Source organism: Oncorhynchus mykiss, chromosome 26, assembly GCF_057628025.1.
Source record: "Oncorhynchus mykiss isolate SJ-2025 chromosome 26, ASM5762802v1, whole genome shotgun sequence".
NCBI classification, from domain to species: Eukaryota; Metazoa; Chordata; class Actinopteri; order Salmoniformes; family Salmonidae; genus Oncorhynchus; species Oncorhynchus mykiss.
The window spans coordinates 19,930,258-19,954,965 of NC_143047.1; the positions used below are offsets into that span (position 1 = coordinate 19,930,258).

The window sequence follows — 24,708 nt, forward strand, 5'->3', positions numbered from 1 at the left end:
TATTTGACCTGAGCACTTGGCCCTGGGTATATCCCCCAGTCCAGGGTATATTAAATGATAAAGAAGAGATTCTATGTGTTTTTAAATTAGCAGGTCTGTAATAATCCTACTACTAAAACTCGCAAAGACTTTGACAAAATAACTGTTCGTTAGGTTCACATTTCTGCATGATCATCATCATCATTATTCTATTTTCTAAACTTGTTTTTGTTTTTTATGTTTTATTTTCTGTAAGAATGGGCCAGTCTATTGCACATATGAGGCGCACATTTGGTACTTAAGTGCCACCTAGTGGTATATTTTAAGTATTTGTGTAACAAGCAATGAGACAAATTCCCCATACTGTACTATAACGTTTTATTTTATGAGCCCTGGCTATAATCTGCCTGGGATTATTTTGGAATGGATTTGAATAGAGTTTATGAACATTTAATTTAGAACACTGAGCCTGAGAATACAGAATATAAAGTATAACCAGTAACAGAACAGCTACGAATAACTAACAAAAAAAAACAAAAAAAATTGTTTAGTGCAGAAAATGTGTTGGGTGTAAACCCGTGGCTGCAAAATAGCTCCATAGCAGCTCTCTGTGCTTACATTGTACCTGTATTCAGCAAAACAAGGCTTTCCCAGATTGAACACCTAAACCTAGTGTTGTTAATGCTATCACAGCCTTCTGCAGAGTTAGTCCAGCTCCTCAATGAGACAACCTGGTTTTCTGGCTTCAGGGCTCTGCCTCTGCCTGGCTTCTCCCTGAGGGTCTGATATCACCAGCTCTGGGGCATCCCCCGCCTCTGGGTCCAATGCTACCAGGTGATTGGTGGGCGATTTGTTTGACGTGTTGTTACAGACCCTGAACAGTGAAGATGAGCTTGGATCTGAGGTAGGTGTGGTCTCTGTGATCCACACAGTCCCACTCTGATGTATGATTGGATCTACATCGTTGGTGTCTCCTGAAATTACCTCTATCTTTGGCCGGAATACTTGCTGGAAACACAGGTGGTCAATTCAGACACAACACAGCTGACCCAAATTGAATACACTGCTGACTTAAATGCTGTGTTGACCTAATAAAATATTAGTATGTGAGTAATTTAGAGACTAATTGTGTGTATTTGGAATATGCATGCTGACTATTGTACAATAAATTCTAAAGGTATTCTATTCTTTCTTTTGGATAATCAAAGTTACAGCCTAGTGTATGGTATGTAATGTACCTGAGAGGAGAAGATGCAGGTGCTGTCTGGATCTTCAACATTCACATCCTCCAGATCAGGGAGATCCTGTAGAGTCAGGTGACCATTAGTCAGGGGACAAGGCTTTAGTGCTCTAAATGAAGGTTAGAGTCAAGAGCTAAATGATATGAGTCTGAGGCAGTCTGTGCTTTTGGATAAGATGCTGATGGAGAGGGACTAGATAACAACAATAAAAAGTTATTACAGTGTAATAATCACTCTATTATAGTGATAGTGACTGGTAATGCTTGGCTGTGGTGGTCAGTCTGACTCACATCAATACGAAGTGGTGGGCGTGGCTCCAGGTGGATGGTCTCCAGGTCCTCTCTCTCCTCTAGCTCAGTCACCATTGGTCCAGGACCGTGCTCTACAATCACCCCAGCTGTCTGAGACTCTGGCTGGCCACATACTGACTGCTCTCTCTCTAACTTCTCTCTCTTTGGCTGCCTTCTTTGTAGTTGTTCTCTCTTTGACTGGTTTAACAGTTCTTCCTTTAAGCTTTGTTCTGCTGCTTGCTCTCCATCTGGCTGTTCTCCCTCTTGGTCCTCTCTCTCTAGCTGATCTCCCTCTTGGTCCTCTCTCTCTAGCTCATCTCCCTCTTGGTGCTCTCTCTCTAGCTGATCTCCCTCTTGGTGCTCTCTCTCTAGCTGATCTCCCTCTTGGTGCTCTCTCTCTAGCTGATCTCCCTCTTGGTCTTCTCTCTCTAGCTGATCTCCCTCTTGGTGCTTTCTCTCTAGCTGATCTCTCTCCGGATACTCTCTTTCTGGTTGTTCTCTGTCTAGCTGCTTCTTCAGTGGCTGTTCATTCCCTAGCTCCTCCTTTTCTGGCTGTTCTCTCTGTGTCTGTAGGAACTCTTCATGGGCCTCCAGACTGTCCTCCACAAATGCCTGAATCCTCTCCTCCCAGCCCAGGCTCTGATTCTGGTTCTGGTTCTTTTCACTGGGGCTCTCAAGTTCTGGAGTTGTAGTGGTCTCATACTCCCCTGGAAAAGGTCAACACACCCTTATCGAACCATCTCTACGTTGTGTGTGTGTGTAGGAGGTTCCAAGTGTGTGTGTGTGTGTGTGTGTGTGTGTGCATGTGTGTGTGCGTGTGTGTGTATGTGTGTGTGTGTGTGTGTGTGTGTGGGGGGGGGGGGGGGGGGCACGTGCGTGTGTAAATATGAGAGTGTGTGTGCGTACCTCTCTCTTGCAGCTCTCTGACTCGCAGTCTCTCCCTGGCTTGGTCTCTGATGGTTGCCATGGCGTCCAGACTGTCCTGGATCTTCCTTCTCTCTCGTGTTTGCCATGATTCCCTCTCCCTGCGCTCCCCCTCTGGACCCGCTGTCCCCCACGCCTCCGCACATGCCCTTCATACCGCAACCACATGACAATCATACAGCAACCAAGGACCAACATCACAGAGCACACAATGACTCAACCATAAGTTGACATGCACAGGCAAACAGAGACAAACTGGTAATGCACCTGTCCTTTGGGAACACAGGCCGGTCATCCAGGTACGTGAGCTGTTTTAGACGTATGATCATAGTCTTCCTGTAGTATGGGATTTTCTTTATCACTTCATTTCCCATCAGGTTCAGCACGCGCTGAGGAGGAGGGAACAACAAGGGTGTAATCACACACACACACACACACACATACACCGGCTTGGGTATATTATCAGCATGAAGCAAGAGTATTTGCATTTTATAGTCAGTGTGTCATGCGCATGGGCATACTAATGAATAAAGATGATATGCTCTCTATTAGCATACAGTACTGTTTATCTGTGTGAGCATGTCTTCTCACCAGTTCAGGCATTCTCTCCAGCACAGTGAGGATGTCTGGGTCATCCAGCAGGTTGTGGGACATGTCCAGTACACTGAGGGAGAGGCACTGACTCAGATGCTCCACGTCTCCCACTGTCTGCAGCTTATTATGGGCTATCTGCAGGGTGCCCAGATCAGGGAGGCAGGCTGGGAAAATACTCACAAATCAGATAGATGGAGTTGTAACAGTATAACTTTAGACCGCGTCCTCGCCCATACCCGGGCGCGAACCAGGGACCCTCTGCACACAGTCACCCACGAAGCATCATTACCCATCGCTCCACAAAAGCCACGGCCCTTGCAGAGCAAGGGGAACCACTACTTCAAGGTCTCAGAGCAAGTGACGTCACCGATTTAAACGCTATTTAGCTCGCACCACCGCTAACTAGCTAGCCGTTTCACATCAGTTACACACACACACACACACACACACACACTGAGATAGCCAGATAGGTGTGGTATGTAGAGTGAGGACAGACTCACCAATGTTTTCGATGGTGCGTATGTAGTTGTTGCAGACATTGAGGGTGCAGAGCTTGCTGAGTGGTTCTAAGTTCTCCAGATTGTGTATGAGGTTCTGGTGGAGGAAGAGGCAGCGTAAGTCTGTTTGGGCATGCAGGTTCTGGATGCGCAGCAGCCCGTTGCACTCCAGCCAGAGACACTTCAGCCCAGTGTACTCCTCCAGATTCTCTATAGTGGAGAAGCCTAAGAGGGGGCAAACATAAAACAAAACATAAAACAAATAACTACATTAGAATACTACAAGAACACTAACAGCGTAGTTATACTCCACCTACAATTCTATATAGACCACACAAAGCTTATGATTTTAATTTATATAAATGATTCATGCAACAATATATCTAAACCGTCCATAAACAACAACAACAATTCCACACATACCTTTGAAGTGCAAATACAGTGTGTCATTCAATCGAGGTGTCATGTAGAGTTTATTTTGTTTGCAGTGGTCCTTCAGAAATGTCTTTGTCATTCTGAGGAACATAAAGCGTCACTAGTTAGAATGCTAGACAGAACGAACAATAATGTTAGAAGGCTACTGACAGCCAATTCCTAGCTTTTAAGATTACCTTGGACCTGAGTCCTTTTCCTTTTTCTCTTGTTGTTGGGCTTGTATGAGTTTGTCGACTTCTGTATGTGAGGACACACAACGGTCTCCTTCGAAATCGTTTGGCAGGGGGCTGCAGTTCGCCGTGGGGGCCTCCTCTGAAGTGAGAGAGGAGTATAACTTTAGACATGGCTAGACACATACGATTATTTAACATGCTGCCATGTGCTGACTATTATGCTAAATTATGGTGAACTGTCTAACCTAGTTTACTGTAAGTTGTTGACATTGCGTTCAGCAATATTTCTGCATCTCCAGCTTGCAGGGTCGTACTGGAGTCCTCGCCACTCTCTTCTTCCACCTCACCGGATTCGATGGGTTCAGGATGCATCGTCGATTTTTTTTCAGTGATTACTACTTCTATATACTATTTACTTGTTTAGTTAACAGTTTGTGTTTACTTATTAGCCAGCTGTAATAACTTGTCATAAACTCCCTATCAGCTATTTTCCGGTAAAGCTTTTCTGTGTTTCCATAGCAACGGTGAACACCAAACGACGACTGCCATCCTCTCATGATTGGTTGTGCGAGCCAGAGTCATATTTCATTTAAACTTGATTTTATCAGGGAGTCATACTGAGACCAAGTTCTATTTTACAGATGAGCCTTGAATTACACAAATAAAAGGAAATACATTATAAATAAACTAAGAAATTCGTCAGTATTAATGTGCGGATTCGATTATGCTAAACCGCGGGGCACCGGGTATGGCACGTTACGACATCGGGTGATATCGGGAGGGAGGAGCGCCCTTCTCAAATCGAACAGTAAATCTGCGCCGCTCGGTCATTTTGTCAACAAGGCAACATTGTGCACCGTCCAGAAATATACATCTCTTTTCCATAAAATTGTTTGACTTTTCTAACTATTTTTCATTGGGAAGGCAGATAACCCGTTTTTATCCCTTTAGCATGGGAAACCACATAATCCTAGTAATTACTACACGTGCTTAATTAAGTCACTTTTGTTTTGAGCCGACTTCGCCATGGGCTTTGAGCCGACTTCGCCTAGCTCACTCCCAGGAGGTGAGCCACCTCCAAATCAAATACAATCATCTTTCAGCCAACGCAAAACACACCAACAAGAACGCCCGGAGGGATTAATCGAACCCCCTAGATGGCTCTGATATAAACTCATGTAGCCAAGCCGTCTTTACACTTCAACATTTTCATTGGTCAAAAGGACTGACAGTCAATCTATTTTTTCCCCGAGATCAAAAATATGAATATTTACACAGCATACAGCGATTCCAAAATAAAACTTGTATGTAATCAGTGTATCCTATTCTGAATAATACATGTATTGTCGACCACAAAAAGGCAGAGATCCTATACATCTAGTTTTATTTCTAGTTATGTAATTCTATGCACTTATATGAACTAACTCTCACAGTAGGCTTATACAAGGCTACAACGATGATTAGGCTACCAAAAACAAAGCAAGCTAACTAACACCTTAAAGGGGAAATCTGAAGTTGCTTCATTCATCTGAATAAATTAAATGTACCCATTGATTCTTGAAGAAGATAACTTATAAATGCTGCATGAGTTTAGTTCAACTGTCATACCCCATCAGAACCCAAAATACAAGCTTGTTTCAATCCAATGTTTGGAAACAAAGTACATGTAAATAAACACTATATAGCCTATAAACATGGTTAGAACTATAATGTTGATATCATGGATGCTCAAGCCTTGATTCCATAGCTCTGTCTAAGAATGTGACATTGATTACATTTCTCCAGCCCTTTCCCTCAGCTTTTTACTGAAACAGGGGTGGGAAAGCGGTTTGTTGTTGTTTGAAATGCTGATTGCCGCTTTAACGGTTTAATATGCAGAAATCTCTCCGCCATTTCCTGGTTGCTAACATTCTAATAGTTTGCTTAATTTCAGTTTATGTGACAAAACAAGCAACGCCCTGTATAGTGTAGAGAATCAGTATATCGTCTAAACTACATATATTGTAGGCTAAAATACAGTCAGCAGGAAATGTGTTTTATGCTTGAACACACAACCTTTGTGACAGAATCAACAAAAAAAATGTTTTTACAACTGACGTCATAGGCTACATAGTGAGAGGTGCGTGAACCGTTAAATTGAGGGATCAATTTGGAAAGTGTAGCTTTCCATGAAGACACCGAAATCAAGGCTTACTGTTGCAACCCGTTGTTCCACGCTAGTGCAGTGACATGAGCAAGACAGAAGGGGGCAACACGAGCATGCGGGCGCGAAGCTTCACTCAAAGGGAGCTTGACGCAGTGTCCCGTTCCTCTTATTTCCAGCGCATGTTACCAGAGGTAAATCAAATGCATTGCTATAAAACATAACATATCCACCTAAGCCTACATAATTGCACCATAGTGTATTATTCTCATCTGATATAAGTTGCAGTAAACATGGGAAAGACAGTGCCTTAGCCTCACTTCTGTGCCAATAAGCTCAAAGGCTGTAGGCAAAATGAACAGATTCTGGTCTATTGCCCCTCTAAAGACATGACCAAATAAAAAACGCAATGTAAAAGTGAGCACATTTCTAACATAGATCTATGAGACTGGATGAACTCACTGCTGCCATGTAGCAACTGAGGGGGTAGGCTACAGCAAATCAATTAAATTGTATTCGTCACATGTACCGAATACAACAGGTTTAGACCTTACATAGACCTGACCTTGAAATGCTTACTTATAGCCCTTAACCAACAATGCAGTTCAAGAAATAGAGTTAAGAAAATATTTACCAAAGACACAATAAAATGACATAACAATTAGGAGGCTATATACTAGTCAATGTGTGGGGGTACAAGTTAGTCGAGGTAATTTGTACATGTAGGTAGGGGTAAAGTCTATATGCATTAATAATAAGCAGCGAGTGGGAAGGGGGGGGGGGGGGGGGGGGTCAATGTAAATAGTCCTGGTGTCTATTTAAATAATTGTTCAGCAGTCTTATAGAGCTCAGGATAGAACCTGTTAAGGAGCCTTTTGGACCTACACTTGACGCTCCAGTACCGCTTGCAGTAGCAGAGAGAACAGTCTATGAGTTGGGTGACTGGAGTTTTTGAAATTTTTTTGGGCCTTCCTCTGACACCGCCTAGTATATACACTACCGTTCAAAAGTTTAGAGTCACTTAGAAATGTCCTTGTTTTTTAAAGAAAACACATTTTTTTGTCCATTAAAATAACATAAAATTGATCAGGAATACAGTGTAGACATTGTTAATGTTGTAAATGACTATTGTAGCTGGAAACGGCAGATTTTTTATGGAATATCTACATAGGCGTACAGAGGCCCATTATCAGCAACCATCACTCCTGTGTTCCAATGGCATGTTGTGTTAGCTAATCCAAGGTTATCATTTTAAAAGGCTAATTGGTCATAAGAAAACCCTTTTGCAATTATGTTAGTCTTAATGTGTTTAGACCATGATAGTTTGTTGGTGATGTGGAGACCAAGGAACTTGAAACTCTTGACCCACTCCACTACAGCCCTGTCAATGTTAATGGGGGCCTGTTCGGCCCTCCTTTTCCTGTAGTCCATAATCATCTCCTTTGTCTTGCTCACATTGAGGGAGGTTGTTGTCGTGGCACCACACTGCCAGGTCTCTGACCTCCTTCCTGTAGGTTGTCTCATTGTTGTCGGGGATCAGGCCTACCATTGTTGTGTCATCAGCAAACTTAATGATGGTGTTGGAGTCGTGCTTGGCCACGCAGTCGTGGGTGAACAGGGAGTACAAGAGGGGACTAAGCACACACTCCTGACGGGTCCCGGTGTTCAGGAACAGCATGGCAGATGTGTTGTTGCCTACCCTTACCACCTGGTGGCGGCCCGTTTGGAAGTCCAGGATCCAGTTGCAGTGGGAGGTGTTTAGTCTAAGGGTCCTTAGCTTAGTGATGAGTTTTGTGGGCACTATGGTGTTGAACACTGAGCTGGTGGGAAAGGGAAGTGTCCAGGTGGGAAAGGGCAGTGTAAAGTGCGATTGAGATTGCCTCATCTGTGGATCTGTTGGGTTGGTATGCGAATTGGAGTGTGTCTAGGGTTTCCGGGATGATGGTGTTCATGTGAGTCATGACCAGCCTTTCAAAGCAGTTCATGGCTACTGACGTAAGTGCTACGTGGCAGTAGTCATTTAGGCAGATTACATCCGGGGCAGGGCTTGTTGTAAACCAGGACTCCTGTAGTTAAGCTATATGGCACTACCTCCTCTAAAATATGCTTCCAGGGACACTACTACCTCCAATGATGGCATTAGCCAACTGTTAATCACAGTTTTTTTTGTATACACAGCGTGAGGAGCAAGGAAGGGTTTATGATGCTGTGTTCCATCTCAGGGAGGGGTATGAACCCAAAGTGTCACGTGATGACAAGGCTGTGAACCTTACACTGAACATTAATAAGGAGGTAAGTATTTACAAAGCTTCTTCTCTGGGCCATAATCTTTCTGAAGATGTCTCTTCATTTTTGCCAGTCCACTTAGAACTCTTACTGCCCATTATTGATGTCAATGATTGATTAAGCATTTTGTCCTGTTGCACCAGGAAAGGGGTAGACGGGTGCCTGTCCTCTCATCGTCTATGTACGGCTGGCATGTAGACAAACCCCTGGAGGCTCCCTACAAGAAGAATGCACGCGTGCAGATGGTGAACAAGGGGTTCTTCCGATCCCGAGGGACCTGTATCCCACTAGAGACAGAAATTGGAGAGTTGAATGAAAAATGCAAACCTTAATAAAAGATGCAAAGTGAAATGTTATGCACTGTAGGATATATATGCCAAACACATACACACACACTCGTATACATTTGCACCCGGAAAGACAGGATCTGGACAGAGATCAGCTAGAGAGCTAGCAACAAGAGGGCGAGAGGTCAGCCAGAGGGAGAATAAGCACAGTAGCAGAATAAAGTACTGATACTACAAGATAACAACATTTAAGCTCTTGTTCTACATACCCAGAGTCAGATGAACTCATAGATTCCATTTGTTTGTCTGCATGCAGTATGAAGTAGCGGTAGTTTCGTGAGTCAATGCTAACTAGTGTTAGCACAACGACTGGAAGTCTACAGGTATGGTAGCATTGCGAGAGAGAGCAACTACAAAAAGCAGAGAAGCTAGAGAGAGTGCTTAGGGTTTCCAATTCGCATTCTTATTTATTTTAGCCACCTGGGAGACACCAAACATGTGGAAGAAGGTGCTCTGGTCAGATGAAACCAAAATTGAACTTTTTGGCAACAATGCAAGACTTTATGTTTGGCGTAAAAGCAACACAGCTCATCACCCTGAACACACCATCCCCACTGTCAAACATGGTGGTGGCAGCATCATGGTTTGGGCCTGCTTTTCTTCAGCAGGGACAGGGAAGATGGTTAAAATTGATGGGAAGATGGATGGAGCCAAATACAGGACCATTCTGGAAGAAAACCTGATGGAGTCTGCAAAATACCTGAGACTGGGACGGAGATTTGTCTTCCAACAAGACAATGATCCAAAACATAAAGCAAAATCTACAATGGAATGGTTCAAAAATAAACATATCCAGGTGTTAGAATGGCCAAGTCAAAGTCCAGACCTGAATCCAATCGAGAATCTGTGGAAAGAACTGAAAACTGCTGTTCACAAATGCTCTCCATCCAACCTCACTGAGCTCGAGCTGTTTTGCAAGGAGGAATGGGAAAAAATGTCAGTCTCTCGATGTGCAAAACTGATAGAGACATACCCCAAGCGACTTACAGCTGTAATCGCAGCAAAAGGTGGCGCTACAAAGTATTAACTTAAGGGGGCTGAATAATTTTGCACGCCCAATTTTTCAGTTTTTGATTTGTTAAAAAAGTTTGAAATATCCAATAAATGTCGTTCGACTTCATGATTGTGTCCCACTTGTTGTTGATTCTTCACAAAAAAATACAGTTTTATATCTTTATGTTTGAAGCCTGAAATGTGGCAAAAGGTCGCAAAGTTCAAGGGGGCCGAATACTTTCGCAAGGCACTGTATAATAGGACATTTGTAATGTCTTTATTGTTTTGAAACTTCTGTATGTGTAATGTTTACTGTTAATTTGTATTGTTTTTCACTTTAAATATTCACTTTATATATTATCTACCTCACTTGCTTTGGCAATGTTAACACATGTTTCCCATGCCAATAAAGCCCTTGAATTGAATTGAATTGAATTGAGTGGTCAGTATGTGGCCAGCCAAAATCTCAGACAGCTGAGGTGATCATAGAGCAGGGTTGGAGAGTAACTGATTACATGTAAATAGTTACATGTAATGTGATTTTTTTTTAAACTGCTAATGTACTCATTTACATTATCAGCAAAAAATATTGTCCCTCTCCATCAGTGTCTTATCCAAAAGCACAGACTGCCCCAGACCTCTCTTGATTCTAACCTTAATTTAAAGCCTTATCCCCTGACTAAAGGTCACATGACTCTCCACATGATCTCCCTGACCTAGAGGATGTGAATGTTGAAGCTCCAGACAGCACCTGCATCTTTTTCTCTCAGATACATTGCATACCACACACAATGAAATAGGAAGAACCTGAGATAATGTATTCTCTATTGTCTGACAGCCCTCTGCTGCATGCTATTTGTCAGGTCCACCTGAGAGATGACCCTCTGACCCCTGACCTGCTCCTGATCCTAAAGTTCACATTGCAAACAAGGAGGGTTTTCCATCTGTCAAAATGACCATTTGTACTTGTAAATCACAAACGTTTACCTGCTGATCATACAATTCATTTCATTTTGCAAGGATGGCCACGGGAGACTAGATCCTCATAAATAAGCCACATTAAACCATGCAGTTGTCAGGTTCGCTGTCAGCACTCGTCACGTTATCCTATTTGCTCAGGTGATACTGTTTGCTTTTGGCACGAGTCACTCTCGTGCCGAATTCCTGTGCGCATGCCGAATTCCTTTGAGCATATTTTACTCTCAGTGGGCCTCTGTGTCGTCTGAGTTAACTCGAATTCTAGACGAATGTCGCTCGCATCAATTGTACGCACATGCGCCTTTATGTACCGCGCTCCTCTGTTCCTATACTAGCGGCTGCCAGCCACTGTTCTTCATATAACTGGACAAAGAGCTGATAATCACTCAACCGTCACCAGATACAAATGCAATCTGTCGATATAATCTACAACTATCATCAGAAATCAAGCGATATGAATCAGACAATGGGGCGCAGCCAGACCCACTAGTTGGTCAGAAGGTTCAAATCAACATATCACATCGTGGTGTAGATGTACTGTAGATCGAATTGCACTCAATGCACGTTCTTCCTTACTATGGGTCATATTAGCTGGCTATCCCGGGGTAAAAACACTTTTAAAAACCCAGTACGTATATTTGACGAAAGGATAGGACATCTAAAGATATTCTAGTTTCAGTTACAGCACAATTAAAATGATCATTACCCCCTACTCAGAAATTACGATATGAAACGATGATTTGAACCTTCTGACCAACTAGTGCGTCAGACGGCGCCCCACTGTCTGATTCATATCGCTTGATTTCTGATGATTGTTTTCGATTATATCGACTGATTAGTTCTGTATGGGGTAGTTCTGTATGGGGTGAAATAGGGAATATTATCCCGGGTTGAATCAACGTTGGTTACACGTCATTTCAATGAAATCACGTGTAACAAACGTGGAAATTACATTGAATTTAAGTATGTACCCAGTGAGATTACAGGTGTCCCAGTCACACACACACACACAGTCAGACACACAGTAACGGTCGCAGCCTGGTGTCATATTTGTCACCTTAGAGTGAAATGTGTTGGCTGTTTTATTTGAGTCCACCTCGGATTCTCTTGTGTAATCATGGCGATGCGCGTGGATGCCTCATGGACAGAAAGAGCCGCCACCTAGGGTCGGCCTATATATACAGTATATATAGCACAAATGTATGAAAGACTACTTTTTCTTTCTGAAGCCATAACGCTGAGGACTCTATGGGACTGGAAACTTCAGCGACACTTAAATTAATCTCCTCACACTCTATAGCTATTTGAGGCTCAAGGCGCACTTGAAGGCAGAAGCGCTTTGAAGCGCAACCGTAACATCTGCCATCCCGACTCCAGGAAACTGTACTGCAAAGACTGACAAGGACGGTGACCTGTGTGGCCAAACATGGAAGAACTTGCTCGTGAGAGTATCAGCCTTTTGGCGAGATCTGCTTCGCACGCGGATCCCCCACGGCTCGGTTCGTTCGGTGCCATCTTCATCATGCTCAAATCTGCCCTAGGCGCGGGATTGCTTAACTTCCCGTGGGCTTTCGAGAAGGCGGGAGGAGTCAATAAAGCCATCAGCGTTGAAATGGTGAGCGCAATCAAAAATCAAGAACCAAAATAGTGGGATTGTTCTAAAAAAAAGAGTAAAGTAATCAAACAGAAAAACATTTTTTTGTCCACACAATCAAGAAATGTGCTGTAACTTGGTGTCAATTCAATCAAACATACACTATGGGAAATATGTGGAAGTCATAGCAAATCAAATCAAATCACATGTATTTATATAGCCCTTCCTACATCAGCTGATATCTCAAAGTGCTGTACAGAAACCCAGCCTAAAACCCCAAACAGCAAGCAATGCAGGTGTAGAAGCACGCACCTTATTGCACCCTTCATTAAAGTCAAAATTAGTTTACTTCATCCTGTTAATACTTAAATGTTCTCATATTAGTTTGTGTGTGTGTCATAATGGTGGACTGGCCAACTGGCATACTGGGCAAATGCCAGATGGTCTGGTCCATTTCTAGCCCAGTGGGCCTGTTTTGCTTGTTTTTTTGTTGCTCAAAATGATCATTAACTGGCTAATAATGGGTGCCTTGAGGAAAAAATATGTCAGTGTGTTAGAAATGTCAGGACTGATTTCTGGTCCCAGTCTGCCCCTGTGTGTGTGTGTTTGCCTGTGTGAGGCCGCATACACCCATGGCCTAGGCCTGCTTTGTTGAATTTCCTCTCCTTGGTGTGAATGAGATGCATCTTTTCACATGCTAACTCTAATGAAGGGCTCATGGGTCAGGAGCCAGGCAGGCGCCCATGCATGTATACTGTAATAGCAGCAAGGCCTGCCTGTGTGTGTATTTGTGGTTCTTTCTGTATGTGTCTGATGGGTGGATGATTTACTCCATCAGGGCTACAACAAACAATTAGTCTAGTGGTTTCCATCTCACTGTATCATTGATGGGGAACATGGTTTTCATTTAAATTGCCAAATGTGAGCTCCCTGTCAAACTTCTAGCACTTATCCAAACAATTTTAGGGATTCAATTCAGGGAGGAAGGGAGAATAGCACTGGAACCATTTATGTGCTCAGACATAATGATATCTGTACTGCAAAACACTCTCCTTCAACCCCGACCCCCAGGTATCACTGGTGTTCCTGATCAGCGGATTGATCATCCTGGGCTATGCTTCATCCATCAGCAGAAAGAATACCTATCAGGACGTGGTGCGAGAGGTGTGTGGGGGGGCCATCGGCCAGCTGTGTGAGGTCTGCTTCTGCTTCAACCTCTTCATGATCTCTGTGGCCTTCCTGGTGGTGGTGCAGGACCAGCTAGACAAACGTGAGTGATAACGTCCAGACCAGCATTGACACAGCATCACGCTGTTCCCACAATGGCCCCATAGCCACAGTTATAAATGGATGCTGTTATCTGATATACCGATAGAGCCACCAACGCCCTGAAAATGTTTTAACGTGTATCTATGAATGTTTTCTGTATGTGTTCCAGTGTGTGTGTCTCTGTATGAGACGGTGACGGGGTCCTTAGAGGGCGAGATACCGTACCACTGGTACACGGACCAACGGTTCCACCTCTTCATCATGTGCCTCATCTTCATCCTCCCTCTCTCCATCCCCAAAGAGATTGGCATCCAGAAATACACTAGGTGTGTCGGTTGGAGCGGGGGTGCTTGCCTGTGTGTGTTAAAAATTGGGATACTACATGGTTATTCAGACCCCCTATTTCCCCTATCTTTCTTTGACTCTTTGACTCTCTCTGCATCACTCAGTGTGCTGGGCACTCTAGCTGCTACATATCTCTGTGTGGCTGTCATTGTCAAATACTACATGATGGACGAACATTCAGCCGTCATTACCCCAGAGCACAGTGAAGGGTCAGTGAGTGTGTAAGTTGGTTTGAATGAGTGTGTGTATGTATGTATGTGCATGTGTGTTTGTGTGCACGTGTTTCTTCGGCAAGTTTGAGTATACTTGTGCATATGATATGTGTGATAATATGTTATCCCCTGTCTTCTATGTTTTCTAGAAAAGATTCATGTGCCTCAATGTTCAGCGTCGTCCCCACCATCTGTTTTGGCTTCCAGGTACAGAACAAACTTTTAACTGTTTGAAGTCTGGAGACAGTATCTGTACTATAGGGTTATGCATTTTGATTGTGTGTGTGTTACACTGCTACAACACCTATACTCTGTTTGTGTATTATTAGTATGTATATGAATGTGTGTTTGTGTGTTGCAGTGCCATGAGGCCTGTATAGCCATCTACAGCAGCATGGAGAACAAGAAGCTCTCCCATTGGGTGATCATCTCTGTGATCTCTATGTTCTTCTGTCTGCTCATCTACACCCTTACAGGTGAGCTGGCCTGTCAATCATGGCATGGTCCCTCCTTCCTTGAAGTAAATTACTGATAAAAGTGGTTGGATTGGTGAAAGCAGTTGGATGGTTTTAGCGTTGAGCAGTGAATACCTCAAGGAAAGAAGGATGGATTTTAGGATGCAAGGAAGTATTCTAACAGGACCTGATGTCCAGCTGTTTAGTGCATTGTGGGAGCTATTGTAGGAGCTGTCAGGCTGTCAGACATATTCCTTTCTCTGTTCTTAGGTATTTTTGGCTTCCTGACGTTTGGGCGCACAGTGGCGGCTGATATTCTGATGTCATATCCTGGAAATGATGTGGTCATGATCATTGCCAGACTGCTATTTGGAATATCAATCATCACCATCTATCCAATTATACTTCTGTTGGGAAGGTAGGGTCCCACTTGGACAGCACAAGCAATTGTTTCTGTGTGTTACCATGTAACTGAGTCTGTGTGTACATTTATGTTCATTGCACAGGTCTGTCATTCTGGACCTGATGTTGCGAATTCGTCGCCATCGGCGCGGTGGAGTCACACACTCGTTTGAGAACCGCTGCAGAGTGATTCTGACTGTCATCTGGATCACAATCACCCTCCTCATCGCCATGTTCGTCCCTGACATGAGTGAGGTCATCAGCGTTATCGGAGGAATCAGTGCCTTCTTCATCTTTATCTTTCCTGGTATGAAACAAAGTGTGTGTGTGTGTGTGTATGTAGGCATGTGTCTGAGGTTGTTTGTGACTCACATGCGTTCCTGTGTTGAGCTGATCCTGTGTTTGTGTAAAACTTGTGTCAACTAACATTGAGATGCGTGTTGCAGGGCTTTGCCTGGTATTCACTATGCAGTCAGAGCCTGTGTCGCCCAGAGTCAGGTGAGTGGAGTAGTTTGAAGTTATGAAATCACCTGGTGGTTTTGAATTTAATCACAAAATGCCCACAAAACATGAGTTAAATTGCATACTATTGCATTACTATTGTAAACATTCATGAATGTATCTGATTCCACCCATTTCTTTCTCTTTTGTCCCTCTGTCTCTCTCTCTCTCCCTGTCTGCAGGGTGGTGTGCACTGTGTGGGGTGTGATTACTGTAATTGTTGGAGCCTTCATTTTTGGACAGAGCACTACCATTGCCATTATGGAGATCTTCCACAAATTCTGATAACCATCACCATCAGAACAACCAAAATCACCAGCACTGTCATCTTTGCCAGCGTCATTATCAATAAAACAACATCATTATGATTGTACCCGGGTTCTGTTTGAGGTTCATCATGTTTTTAAAGTTGAGGTTCATGGGAGTCAGAAGTCAAGTCTAGAATAACATATTGATGTAGTGCTGCTAAATCAACACTGCATGGGGAAATTGATCTATGTACAGTGGGGAGAACAAGTATTTGATACACTGCTGATTCTGCAGGTTTTCCTACTTACATGTAGGAAACTACTCTACTTATGTAGAGGTCTGTAATTTTTATTTTTATCATATCACTTCAACTGTGAGAGTCTAAAATGGGGATGCTTTTCTTTTTTTCTTTTAATTGTTTTTATTTTTTTGAATTTTACCCCTTTTTCGTGGTATCCAATTGTTGTAGTAGCTACTATCTTGTCTCATCGCTACAACTCCCGTACGGGCTCGGGAGAGACGAAGGCTGAATGTCATGTGTCCTCCGATACACAACCCAACCAAGCCGCACTGCTTCTTAACACAGCACACAACCAACCCGGAAGCCAGCTGCACCAATGCGCCGGAGGAAACACCATGCCACCTTGGTTGCCCAGCCCGCCACAGGAGTCGCTGGTGCACGATGAGACAAGGACACCTCTACCGACCAAGCCCTCCCTAACCCGGGCGACGCTAAGCCAATTGTGCATCGCCCCACGGACCTCTCGGTCGCGGCCGGTTACGACAGAGCCTGGGCGCGAACCCAGGGACTCTGATGGCACAGCTGCGCCACCCGGGAGGCCTTGGGGATGCTTTTCTGCAAAGGGGACAGGACGACTGCACTGTATTGAGGGGAGGATGGATGAGGCCATGTATCGCGAGATCTTGGCCAACAACCTCCTTCCCTCAGTAAGAGCATTGAAGATGGGTCGTGGCTGGGTCTTACAGCATGACAACGACCCAAAACACACAGCCAGGGCAACTAAGGAGTGGCTCCGTAATTAGCATCTCAAGGTCCTGGAGTGGCCTAGCCAGTCTCCAGACCTGAACCCAATAAAAAATCTTTGGAGGGAGCTGAAAGTCTGTATTGCCCAGCGACAGCCCCGAAACCTGAAGGATCTGGAGAAGGTCTGTATGGAGGAGTGGGCCAAAAACACTGCTGCAGTATGTGCAAACCTGGTCAAGAACTACAGGAAACGTATGATCTCTGTAATTGCAAACAAAGGTTTCTGTACCAAATATTAAGTTCCTATTTTCTGATCAAATACTTATGTCATGCAATAAAATGCAAATTAATTACTTAAAAAATCATACAATGTGATTTTCTGGACTCTCACAGTTGAAGTGTACCTATGATAAAAATTACAGACCTCTACATGCTTTGTAAGTAGGAAAACCTGCAGAATCGGCAGTGTATCTAATGCTTGTTCTCCCCACTGTATGTATGTATGTATGCATAGACATGTATGTGCATTCATAAATTATTCTTCCTTTGTGGCCATCACAACTAATCACAACAGATATGCAGCTACAGTCCAGTCAGCTTGCAGTGTCATGTTGCAGAGCTGTGGCAGGGGGCAGTCTGTCATATGGATGAAGGCAGGACGACTGAATGAGTTCTTCCACAATGAGACATTGTAAATAAAGACTGCAGCTCGAAATGACAGAACATATGGAAACACTTCAATTTTCTCTCCCTTTATACGTATTTATTTTTTTGTTGCTCTGCATCTCTTCTTCTCTCCCCCTCTCCCTCCTCACTGACCTCCCTCTATCCCAGCGGTGAGTACTGGTATATCAGTGATGGTGCAGTGTAGAGCCCGACAGCAGAGATGCTGAATATGACTGTTTAAGTGTTAACCAACATCAGAATCAGTAGTTATAGCAATCAATCAATCAATCAAATGTATTTATAAAACCCTTCTTACATCAGCTGATGTCGCAAAGTGCTGTACAGAAATCCAGCCTAAAACCCCAAACAGCAAGCAATGCAGGTGTATAAGCACGGTGGCTAGGAAAAACTCTCTAGAAAGGCCGGAACCTAGGAAGAAACCTAGAGAGGAACGGCTATGAGGGGTGGCCAGTCCTCTTCTGGCTGTGCCGGGTGGAGATTATAACAGAACATGGCCAAGATGTTCAAATGTTCATAGATGTCCAGCATGGTCAAATAATAATAATCACAGTGGTTGTAGAGGGTGCAACAGGTCAGCACCTCAGGAGTAAGTGTCAGTTGGCTTTTCATAGCCGATCATTCAGAGTATCTCTACCACTCCTGCTGTCTCTAGAGAGTTGAAAACAGCAGGTCTGGGACAAGGTAGCACGTCCAGTGAACAGGTCAGGCTTCCATAGCCACAGGCAGAACAGTTGAAACTGGAGCAGCAGCACAACCAAGTGGACTGGGGACAGCAAGGAGTCATCAGGCCAGGTAGTCCCGAGGCATGGTCCTAGGGCTCAGGTCCTCCTCAGAGAGAGAGAGAGAGAGAGAGAACAAAAAGAGAGAGGGAATTAGAGAGCATGCTTAAATTCACACAGGATACCAGCTAAGACAGGAGAAATACTCCAGATATAACGGACTGAACCCTAGCAGAGTGTGAAGCGTATGTGTGTGAGTCGGTGTGTGAATGAGTTATGTGACAGAGTGGGGAAATGAGGGATGTACTGTATCTATGCATAGAGAGTCATAGGCTGAAACCACAGATCAGGCTGCTGACAACACACACACGCACACGCATGCAGCCTTTATACCTTATACACATTCACAACAGTGTAACATCATTACATCTGCCTCCTAATTTGCCCTTGGCAAATTAAATTCCTTACATTCAATAAAGTGGCACTATTTGAAGACAATTTAATAATTACTGGATACTATTATGTAAATTAAACAGGAAGACAATGGAACAGACCGCCAAGCATTTAATCAATGTGACAGTGGCAGCACAAGATCACGCAGACGAACACACACAGCTCTGATAGCTCACAAGCTGACGGTAGAATATGTTAATGATTACTATTGCTCACATGGAAAGAGAGGAGATTGGGGTTTGTGCGTTTTCCCCCCCAGATCTTTACTGGCAGGGAGTGACTGAGAGGGAAACACTGCTCAGATGATCAATCAGAAACACTTTTAATCCTCTTAGTCACACATCATTTGCTTTGTTATCTTGCTGTCAGGCTGTGTGAGAAAACTTGAAACATGTGTGTCTATGTGAGTGTGCATGTGAGTGTGTGTGTGTATAAATTTGTGTGATTTGAAGATTGTACAGGTGTTTCAAATATACAATAATTCTGTCCCTAGTAGCTGACAGATTGCCCTGTGATCCAAGCACAAGCAGGCTATCATAACCAAAATCATGCTCTATACTGCCTGAGGTATCTAAAACACACATCAGAGCTTAAATAAAGTACATTTTCTTAATCTGTACCACAGATTAAGAGATTGGTTATGTAATTGAAGGCACCATCAAGGAGCAACTCTCTTCTATTTCTAGGTGTTTTTCTTTTGGAAGGCTGTATGTTAATAGGTTAATTTAGAGAAAAAATGCTAACGCTGTAATCTGTGGCAGATATTGCAATTATCGTCTCACTGCTGCTCTGATTGGTAATGAGAGGGATTGCTGTCCCTGCAGGAAGCTCATCAGGGTTTCTCTAAGAGTTATGGAATAACTGGAAGCTGGGATAAGAGGAGGTAAACACAAATGACATAATATACAGTATGTGCATGAAATACAGTGAGTATACCAAACATTAGGAACACCTTCCTAATATTGAGTTCCAACCCCCCTCAGGACAGCCACAATTCATCGGGGGATGGACTCTACAAGGTGTCAAAAGCATGTCGGGATGTCCTTTGGGTGGTGGACCATTCTTGATACACACGGGAAACTGTTGAGCGTGAAAAACCCAGCAGTGTTGCATTTCTTGAAACAAAAGCCTGGCATCTACTACCATACCCTGTTCAAAGGCACTCACATTTTTTTACCCTCTGAATGGCACACATACACAAAACATGTCTCAATTGTCTCAAGGCTTAAAAATCCTTCTTCAACCTGTCTCCTCCCCTTCAAATGATTGATGTGGATTTAGCAAGTGACATCAATAAGGGATCGTAGCTTTTACCTGGATTCACCTGGTCAGGCTATTTCATGAAGAGAGCCGGTGTTCCTAATGCTTTGTATACTCAGTGCACATGTATTCACAGCACATGGATACATACAAGCACTCACATGCACAAACACACACACACAGCCTCAAATTCTTTCTGCATCCGAGCCAAAATTCTCACCTAATGGGAATGTGTGAAACACACCAATGAGCCCAGCTGGGCCACAATTACAGTACAGCACAATGTAGACATCACACACAACCAATGTGTACTAGAACTACACAAAAATATTGCAGTGTTTTTAACTGGCTCTCCCCCTCCATCATTCTCTCCCTCTGCTTCTGCCTATCTCAGGCTGTTATTCAGTAATTGAGTTGACAGTTAGAGGACACTTTAAGCTCGGTTCTTCCTAATCAGATGTAATCGGATGTTCACAATCATTGGGGGAAAAAAACTGCAGAGTAGAAGGAACGTGTGTGTCTCTTGTTGTCACTACATTCAAATACGCTGTATATACAAAAGTATGTGGACACCCCTTCAAATTAGTGTATTTCAGCCACACTCGTTGCTGACAGTTATAAAGTCGGGCATACAGCCATGCAATCTCCATAGACAAACATTTGCAGTAGAATGGCCACACTGAAAAGCTGAGTGACTTTCAATGTGACACCGTCATAAGATGCCACCTTTCCAACAAGTCAGTTCGTCAATTTTCTGCTCTGCTAGAGCTGTCCCGGTCAACTGTAAGGGCTGTTATTGTGAAGTGGAAATGTTTAGGAGCAACAACGGCTCAGCTGCAAAGTGGTAGGTCACACAAGCTCACAGAATAGGACAGTAAAAATCGTCTGTTCTCGGTTGCAATACTCACTACCGAGTTCCAAACTGCCTCTGGAAGCAAAGTCAACACAATAACTGTTTGTCAGGAGCTTAATGAAATGGGTATCCATAGCCGAACAGCCACACACAAGCCTAAGATCACCATGTGCAATGCCAAGTGTCAGCTGGAGTGGTGTAAAGTTCGCCATCATTGGACTCTGGAGAGGTGGAAACGCGTTCTCTGGGGTGATTAATTATATTTCACCAAAGCTACCTGCTTGAATGTATAGTGCCAACTGTAAAGTTTGGTGGAGGAGTAATAATGTTCTGGGGCTGTTTTTCATGGTTCAGGCCCCTTAGTTCCAGTGAAGTTAAATCTTAACGCTACAGCATACAATTACATTCTAGACGATTCTGCGCTTCCAACTTTGTGGCAACAGTTTGGGAAAGGCTCTTTCCTGTTTCAGCATGACAATGCCCCCATGCACAAAGCGTGGTCCATACATTAATGGTTTATCGAGATTGGTGTGAAATAACTTTTACTGGCCTGCACAGAGCCCTGACCTCAACCCCATCGAACACCTTTGGGATGAATTGAAATGCCCACTGCGAGCCAGGCCTAATCGCCCAACATCTGTGCCCGACCTCACAAATGCTTTTGTGGCTGAATGGAAGCAATTTCCCGTAGCAATGTTCCATCATCTAGTGGAAAGTCTTCCCAGAAGAGTGAAGGCTGTTAGAGCAGCAAGGGGGGGACCAACTCCATATTAATGCCCATGGTTTTGGAATGAGATGTTCAACGAGCAGGTGTCCACATACTTTTGGTAATGTAGTGTATAGTTGTATGATGGCATCAAAAGTTCCGCCCTGTTTCCAGCATTCAGCAGCAGTGTCTCTGTTCTCGTGTGTTACAGTTCCAACACACTGCTCCCTCTACCACACACACACACATACACACATACATACACAATGATAGTGACATCATGAAGAGACATTGATATCATTGACATAGACAACTGCAAACAACACACATTGTCATAGAGGAAGAGTGAAACATCTCTCTAGAGAGGGAAACACAATAAAGTAAGAAAAATAAAAAGTGGCAGACAAATACAGTTTAAGTCGGAAGTTTTCATACACCTTAGCCAAATACATTTAAACTCAGTTTTTCCACAATCCCTGACATTTAATCGTAATAAAAATTCCCTGTCTTAGGTCAGTTAGGATCACCACTTTATTTTAAGAATGTGAAATGTCAGAATAATAGTAGATAATTATTTTTTTCAGCTTTAATTTCTTTCATCACATTCCCAGTGGGTCAGGAGTTTACATACACTCAATTAGTATTTGGTAGCATTGCCTTTAAATTGTTTAACTTGGGTCAAATGTTTCAGGTAGCTTTCCACAAGTTTCCCACAATAAGTTGGGTGAATTCTGGCTCATTCCTCCTGACAGAGCTGGTGTAACTGAGTCAGGTTTGTAGGCTTCCTTGCTCATACACGCTTTTTCAGTTTTGCCCACAAATTTTCTATGGGATTGACGTCAGGGCTTTGTGATGGCCACTCCAATACCTTGACTTTGTTGTCCTTAAGCCATTCTGCCACAACTTTGGAAGTATGTTTGGGGTCATTGTCCATTTGGAAGACCCATTTGCTGTCACGACTTCCGCCGAAGTCGGTCCCTATCCTTGTTCGGGCGGCGTTCAGCAGTCGACGTCACCGGCCTTCTAGCCATCACCAATCCACTTTTCATTTTCCATTTGTTTTGTCTTTGTTTTCTACACACCTGGTTTCAATTCCTCCCCTTTACATGTTCATTATTTAACACTCTGGGTTCCCCCATGTTTGTGTGCGTGTTTGTTTTATTGTTAGGCTGTATCTGATGGCTGGTATTATTATTGCTGGGTTTTATACATAGTATTGTGTTTGTACTGGTGTTTTCTTGAATTAAATACCTTGTCCACACATCTCAGCTCTCCTGCGCCTGACTCCTTTCATCAGTTACCCACAGCCTTGACATTTGTGACCAAGCTTTAACTTCCTGACTGACGTCTTGAGATGTTGCTTCAATATATCCACAGAATTTTCCTACCTCATGATGCCATCTATTTTGTGAAGTGCACCAGTCCCTCCAGCAACTTCACAAGGTCCTTTGCTGTTGTTCTGCGATTGATTTGCACTTTTCGCACCAAAGTACATTCATCTCTAGGAGACAGAACACATCTCCTTCCTGAGCGGTATGACAGCTGCGTGGTCCCATGGTATTTATACTTGCGTACTATTGTTTGTACAGATGAACGTGGTACCTTCAGGCGTTTGGAAATTGCTCCAAGGATGAACCAGACTTGTGGGGGTCTACAATTTTCCAAGGTGTTTAAAAGGCACTGTCAACTTGGTGTATGTAAACTGCTGACCCACTGGAATTGTGATACAGTGAATTATAAGTGAAATAATCTGTCTGTAAGCAATTGTTGGAAAAATGACTCCAACCTAAGTGTATGCAAACTTCCAACTTCAACTGTAACAGGTCTACTTTGGTAATAAAATCATTTTAAACAAATACTTTTCTAAAATGGTCTGAATAGGACAATGGCATCCTCAAGTGTGGAGAAAAGGCTGAGACTTCCTCAAGCTAAAGCATGTCACAAATAAACAATATATTTTTGGTTAGTGAATAACATTTTTTAAATGTACAATAATTCCAACTCTTCGACCCCATTCTGTCATTACTGGCATGTGTCTCTAAAGGGAGTCATTTCTAAGATGTCTAACTCTTATCACAGTTACAGCAGTAGTAATTTGGGAACATACTGTGAGACAGAGCACAGATGTACGCGCCTCAAGGCAGTATGGGTAGAGTGCACACAGTTCTTATGTTGTTCTCTCAGACTAATAAACGAACCATTATCATGTCAAATTAAGGCCATTACATCACCCGCAGCTCCACTCGACAGGCTGAGACATTGGGTGATGGGGGTGAAGTTGTGGATTGCTGGTTTCCCAATGGTTCGGTGCAGTCAGAGAAGGACTTATGTCAGACTTCACTTAATTTGTTCTGGATCAGTTCTATTTAGTGTGGGATTTCCCTAATGGCCCCATTGCCAGTGCTTGACTCGGGCCCCAGCTCACAAGAACTGTACTGGCACCTCAAATGTTCTACAGCTTGAGTTCCAACACCTTAAATATTGGCTTAAAGTTCCAGCACCTAAATACAAACAGTACCGGGACCCAGAAATAGTACCGACACCTATTTCAGACCAAGTCAAGCACTGCCCATTTCCAACCAGGCATCTTAAGGTCGTTGTCATCCAATCTTTTCAAAATGTTATGTTGCAAACATGGATTAAAACTATGGGTTTTGTGTGGATGTTTGTCTGGATGAGGTTCACAGACTGGATTTATTGGTTATAAAATGCACAAAATACATATGGATCTGGTGGAGAAGCAAAAGAGTGATAAAATGTAAACTTAGACATAGCCTAATAATGGGGGGATGACTAGGACTGGGAAAGAAGAGTCCTAAAATGGGAAGTGGTCGTTTAGGAGGAAGACGGTGGAAGTGAATGCCGGGGTTGAATCGAGCAGTGCGTTGAGCAAAGTTGGTGAAGATGAATGGACAACAGTAGTGTCAAAGAATGAAACAAAAAGGAAATGATCTAAAGTTGGAATGGAGGATAGATATTTGTGTATGTGAAGGATGCATACATGGGAGACCCGTTTGAGGTGTCGAAGATGGTGAAACATACTCTGGGAAAAGTGGAATCTATCAAAGTGACCAGAAGTGCTATTATTCTGATTAATTAGGTTTCTGTAGAACAAAGGTTGCAGTATGCCTCAAAAGA

General features: G+C 43.4%; 2 protein-coding genes across 4 annotated transcripts; one reads left to right on the forward strand and one right to left on the reverse strand.

The window, feature by feature from the left end:
• Positions 1 to 340: 340 nt before the first annotated feature.
• Positions 341 to 4,899, reverse strand: LOC110506105 (dynein axonemal assembly factor 1). The gene is made up of 10 exons (XM_036964323.2): positions 4,379 to 4,899; positions 4,137 to 4,272; positions 3,949 to 4,040; positions 3,529 to 3,750; positions 3,026 to 3,192; positions 2,702 to 2,823; positions 2,417 to 2,583; positions 1,511 to 2,217; positions 1,218 to 1,283; positions 341 to 987 (listed from the first exon to the last, which is right to left on the reverse strand). Exons 1-10 carry the CDS (start codon positions 4,503 to 4,505, stop codon positions 685 to 687), a joined length of 2,109 nt encoding a protein of 702 aa, XP_036820218.1. The 5' UTR covers positions 4,506 to 4,899; the 3' UTR covers positions 341 to 684.
• Positions 4,900 to 6,347: 1,448 nt separating this feature from the next.
• LOC110506232 (putative sodium-coupled neutral amino acid transporter 8) lies at positions 6,348 to 16,029 on the forward strand. 3 transcript variants are annotated; one of them, XM_090222402.1, is made up of 12 exons: positions 6,348 to 6,470; positions 8,455 to 8,568; positions 8,706 to 8,792; positions 13,546 to 13,744; positions 13,913 to 14,069; positions 14,193 to 14,297; positions 14,450 to 14,507; positions 14,662 to 14,776; positions 15,026 to 15,173; positions 15,262 to 15,464; positions 15,604 to 15,655; positions 15,841 to 16,029. In XM_090222402.1, exons 1-12 carry the CDS (start codon positions 6,363 to 6,365, stop codon positions 15,941 to 15,943), a joined length of 1,449 nt encoding a protein of 482 aa, XP_090078528.1. In that variant the 5' UTR covers positions 6,348 to 6,362; the 3' UTR covers positions 15,944 to 16,029. The 3 variants fall into 3 exon arrangements, with proteins under 3 accessions (XP_090078528.1, XP_021441313.2, XP_021441314.2); XM_021585638.3 differs by lacking the exons at positions 6,348 to 6,470; positions 8,455 to 8,568; positions 8,706 to 8,792 and adding an exon at positions 11,984 to 12,495 and having other exon boundaries at positions 14,193 to 14,309; XM_021585639.3 differs by lacking the exons at positions 6,348 to 6,470; positions 8,455 to 8,568; positions 8,706 to 8,792 and adding an exon at positions 11,984 to 12,495.
• The last annotated feature ends 8,679 nt before the right edge of the window (positions 16,030 to 24,708 follow it).

Excerpts from the sequence above, each read along its gene's own strand:
- LOC110506105 (XM_036964323.2), bottom strand. The coding sequence starts at position 4,505 with ATGCATCCTGAACCCATCGAATCCGGTGAGGTGGAAGAAGAGAGTGGC. Across the intron at positions 2,824-3,025 it reads TGGAGAGAATGCCTGAACTG|CGCGTGCTGAACCTGATGGG; the intron begins GTGAGAAGACAT and ends CCTCCTCCTCAG. Across the intron at positions 2,584-2,701 it reads CCTGTGTTCCCAAAGGACAG|GGCATGTGCGGAGGCGTGGG; the intron begins GTGCATTACCAG and ends TGCGGTATGAAG.
- LOC110506232 (XM_090222402.1), top strand. The coding sequence starts at position 6,363 with ATGAGCAAGACAGAAGGGGGCAACACGAGCATGCGGGCGCGAAGCTTC. Across the intron at positions 8,793-13,545 it reads AGGCTCCCTACAAGAAGAAT|GTATCACTGGTGTTCCTGAT; the intron begins GCACGCGTGCAG and ends CCCGACCCCCAG. Across the intron at positions 15,656-15,840 it reads CCTGTGTCGCCCAGAGTCAG|GGTGGTGTGCACTGTGTGGG; the intron begins GTGAGTGGAGTA and ends CCCTGTCTGCAG.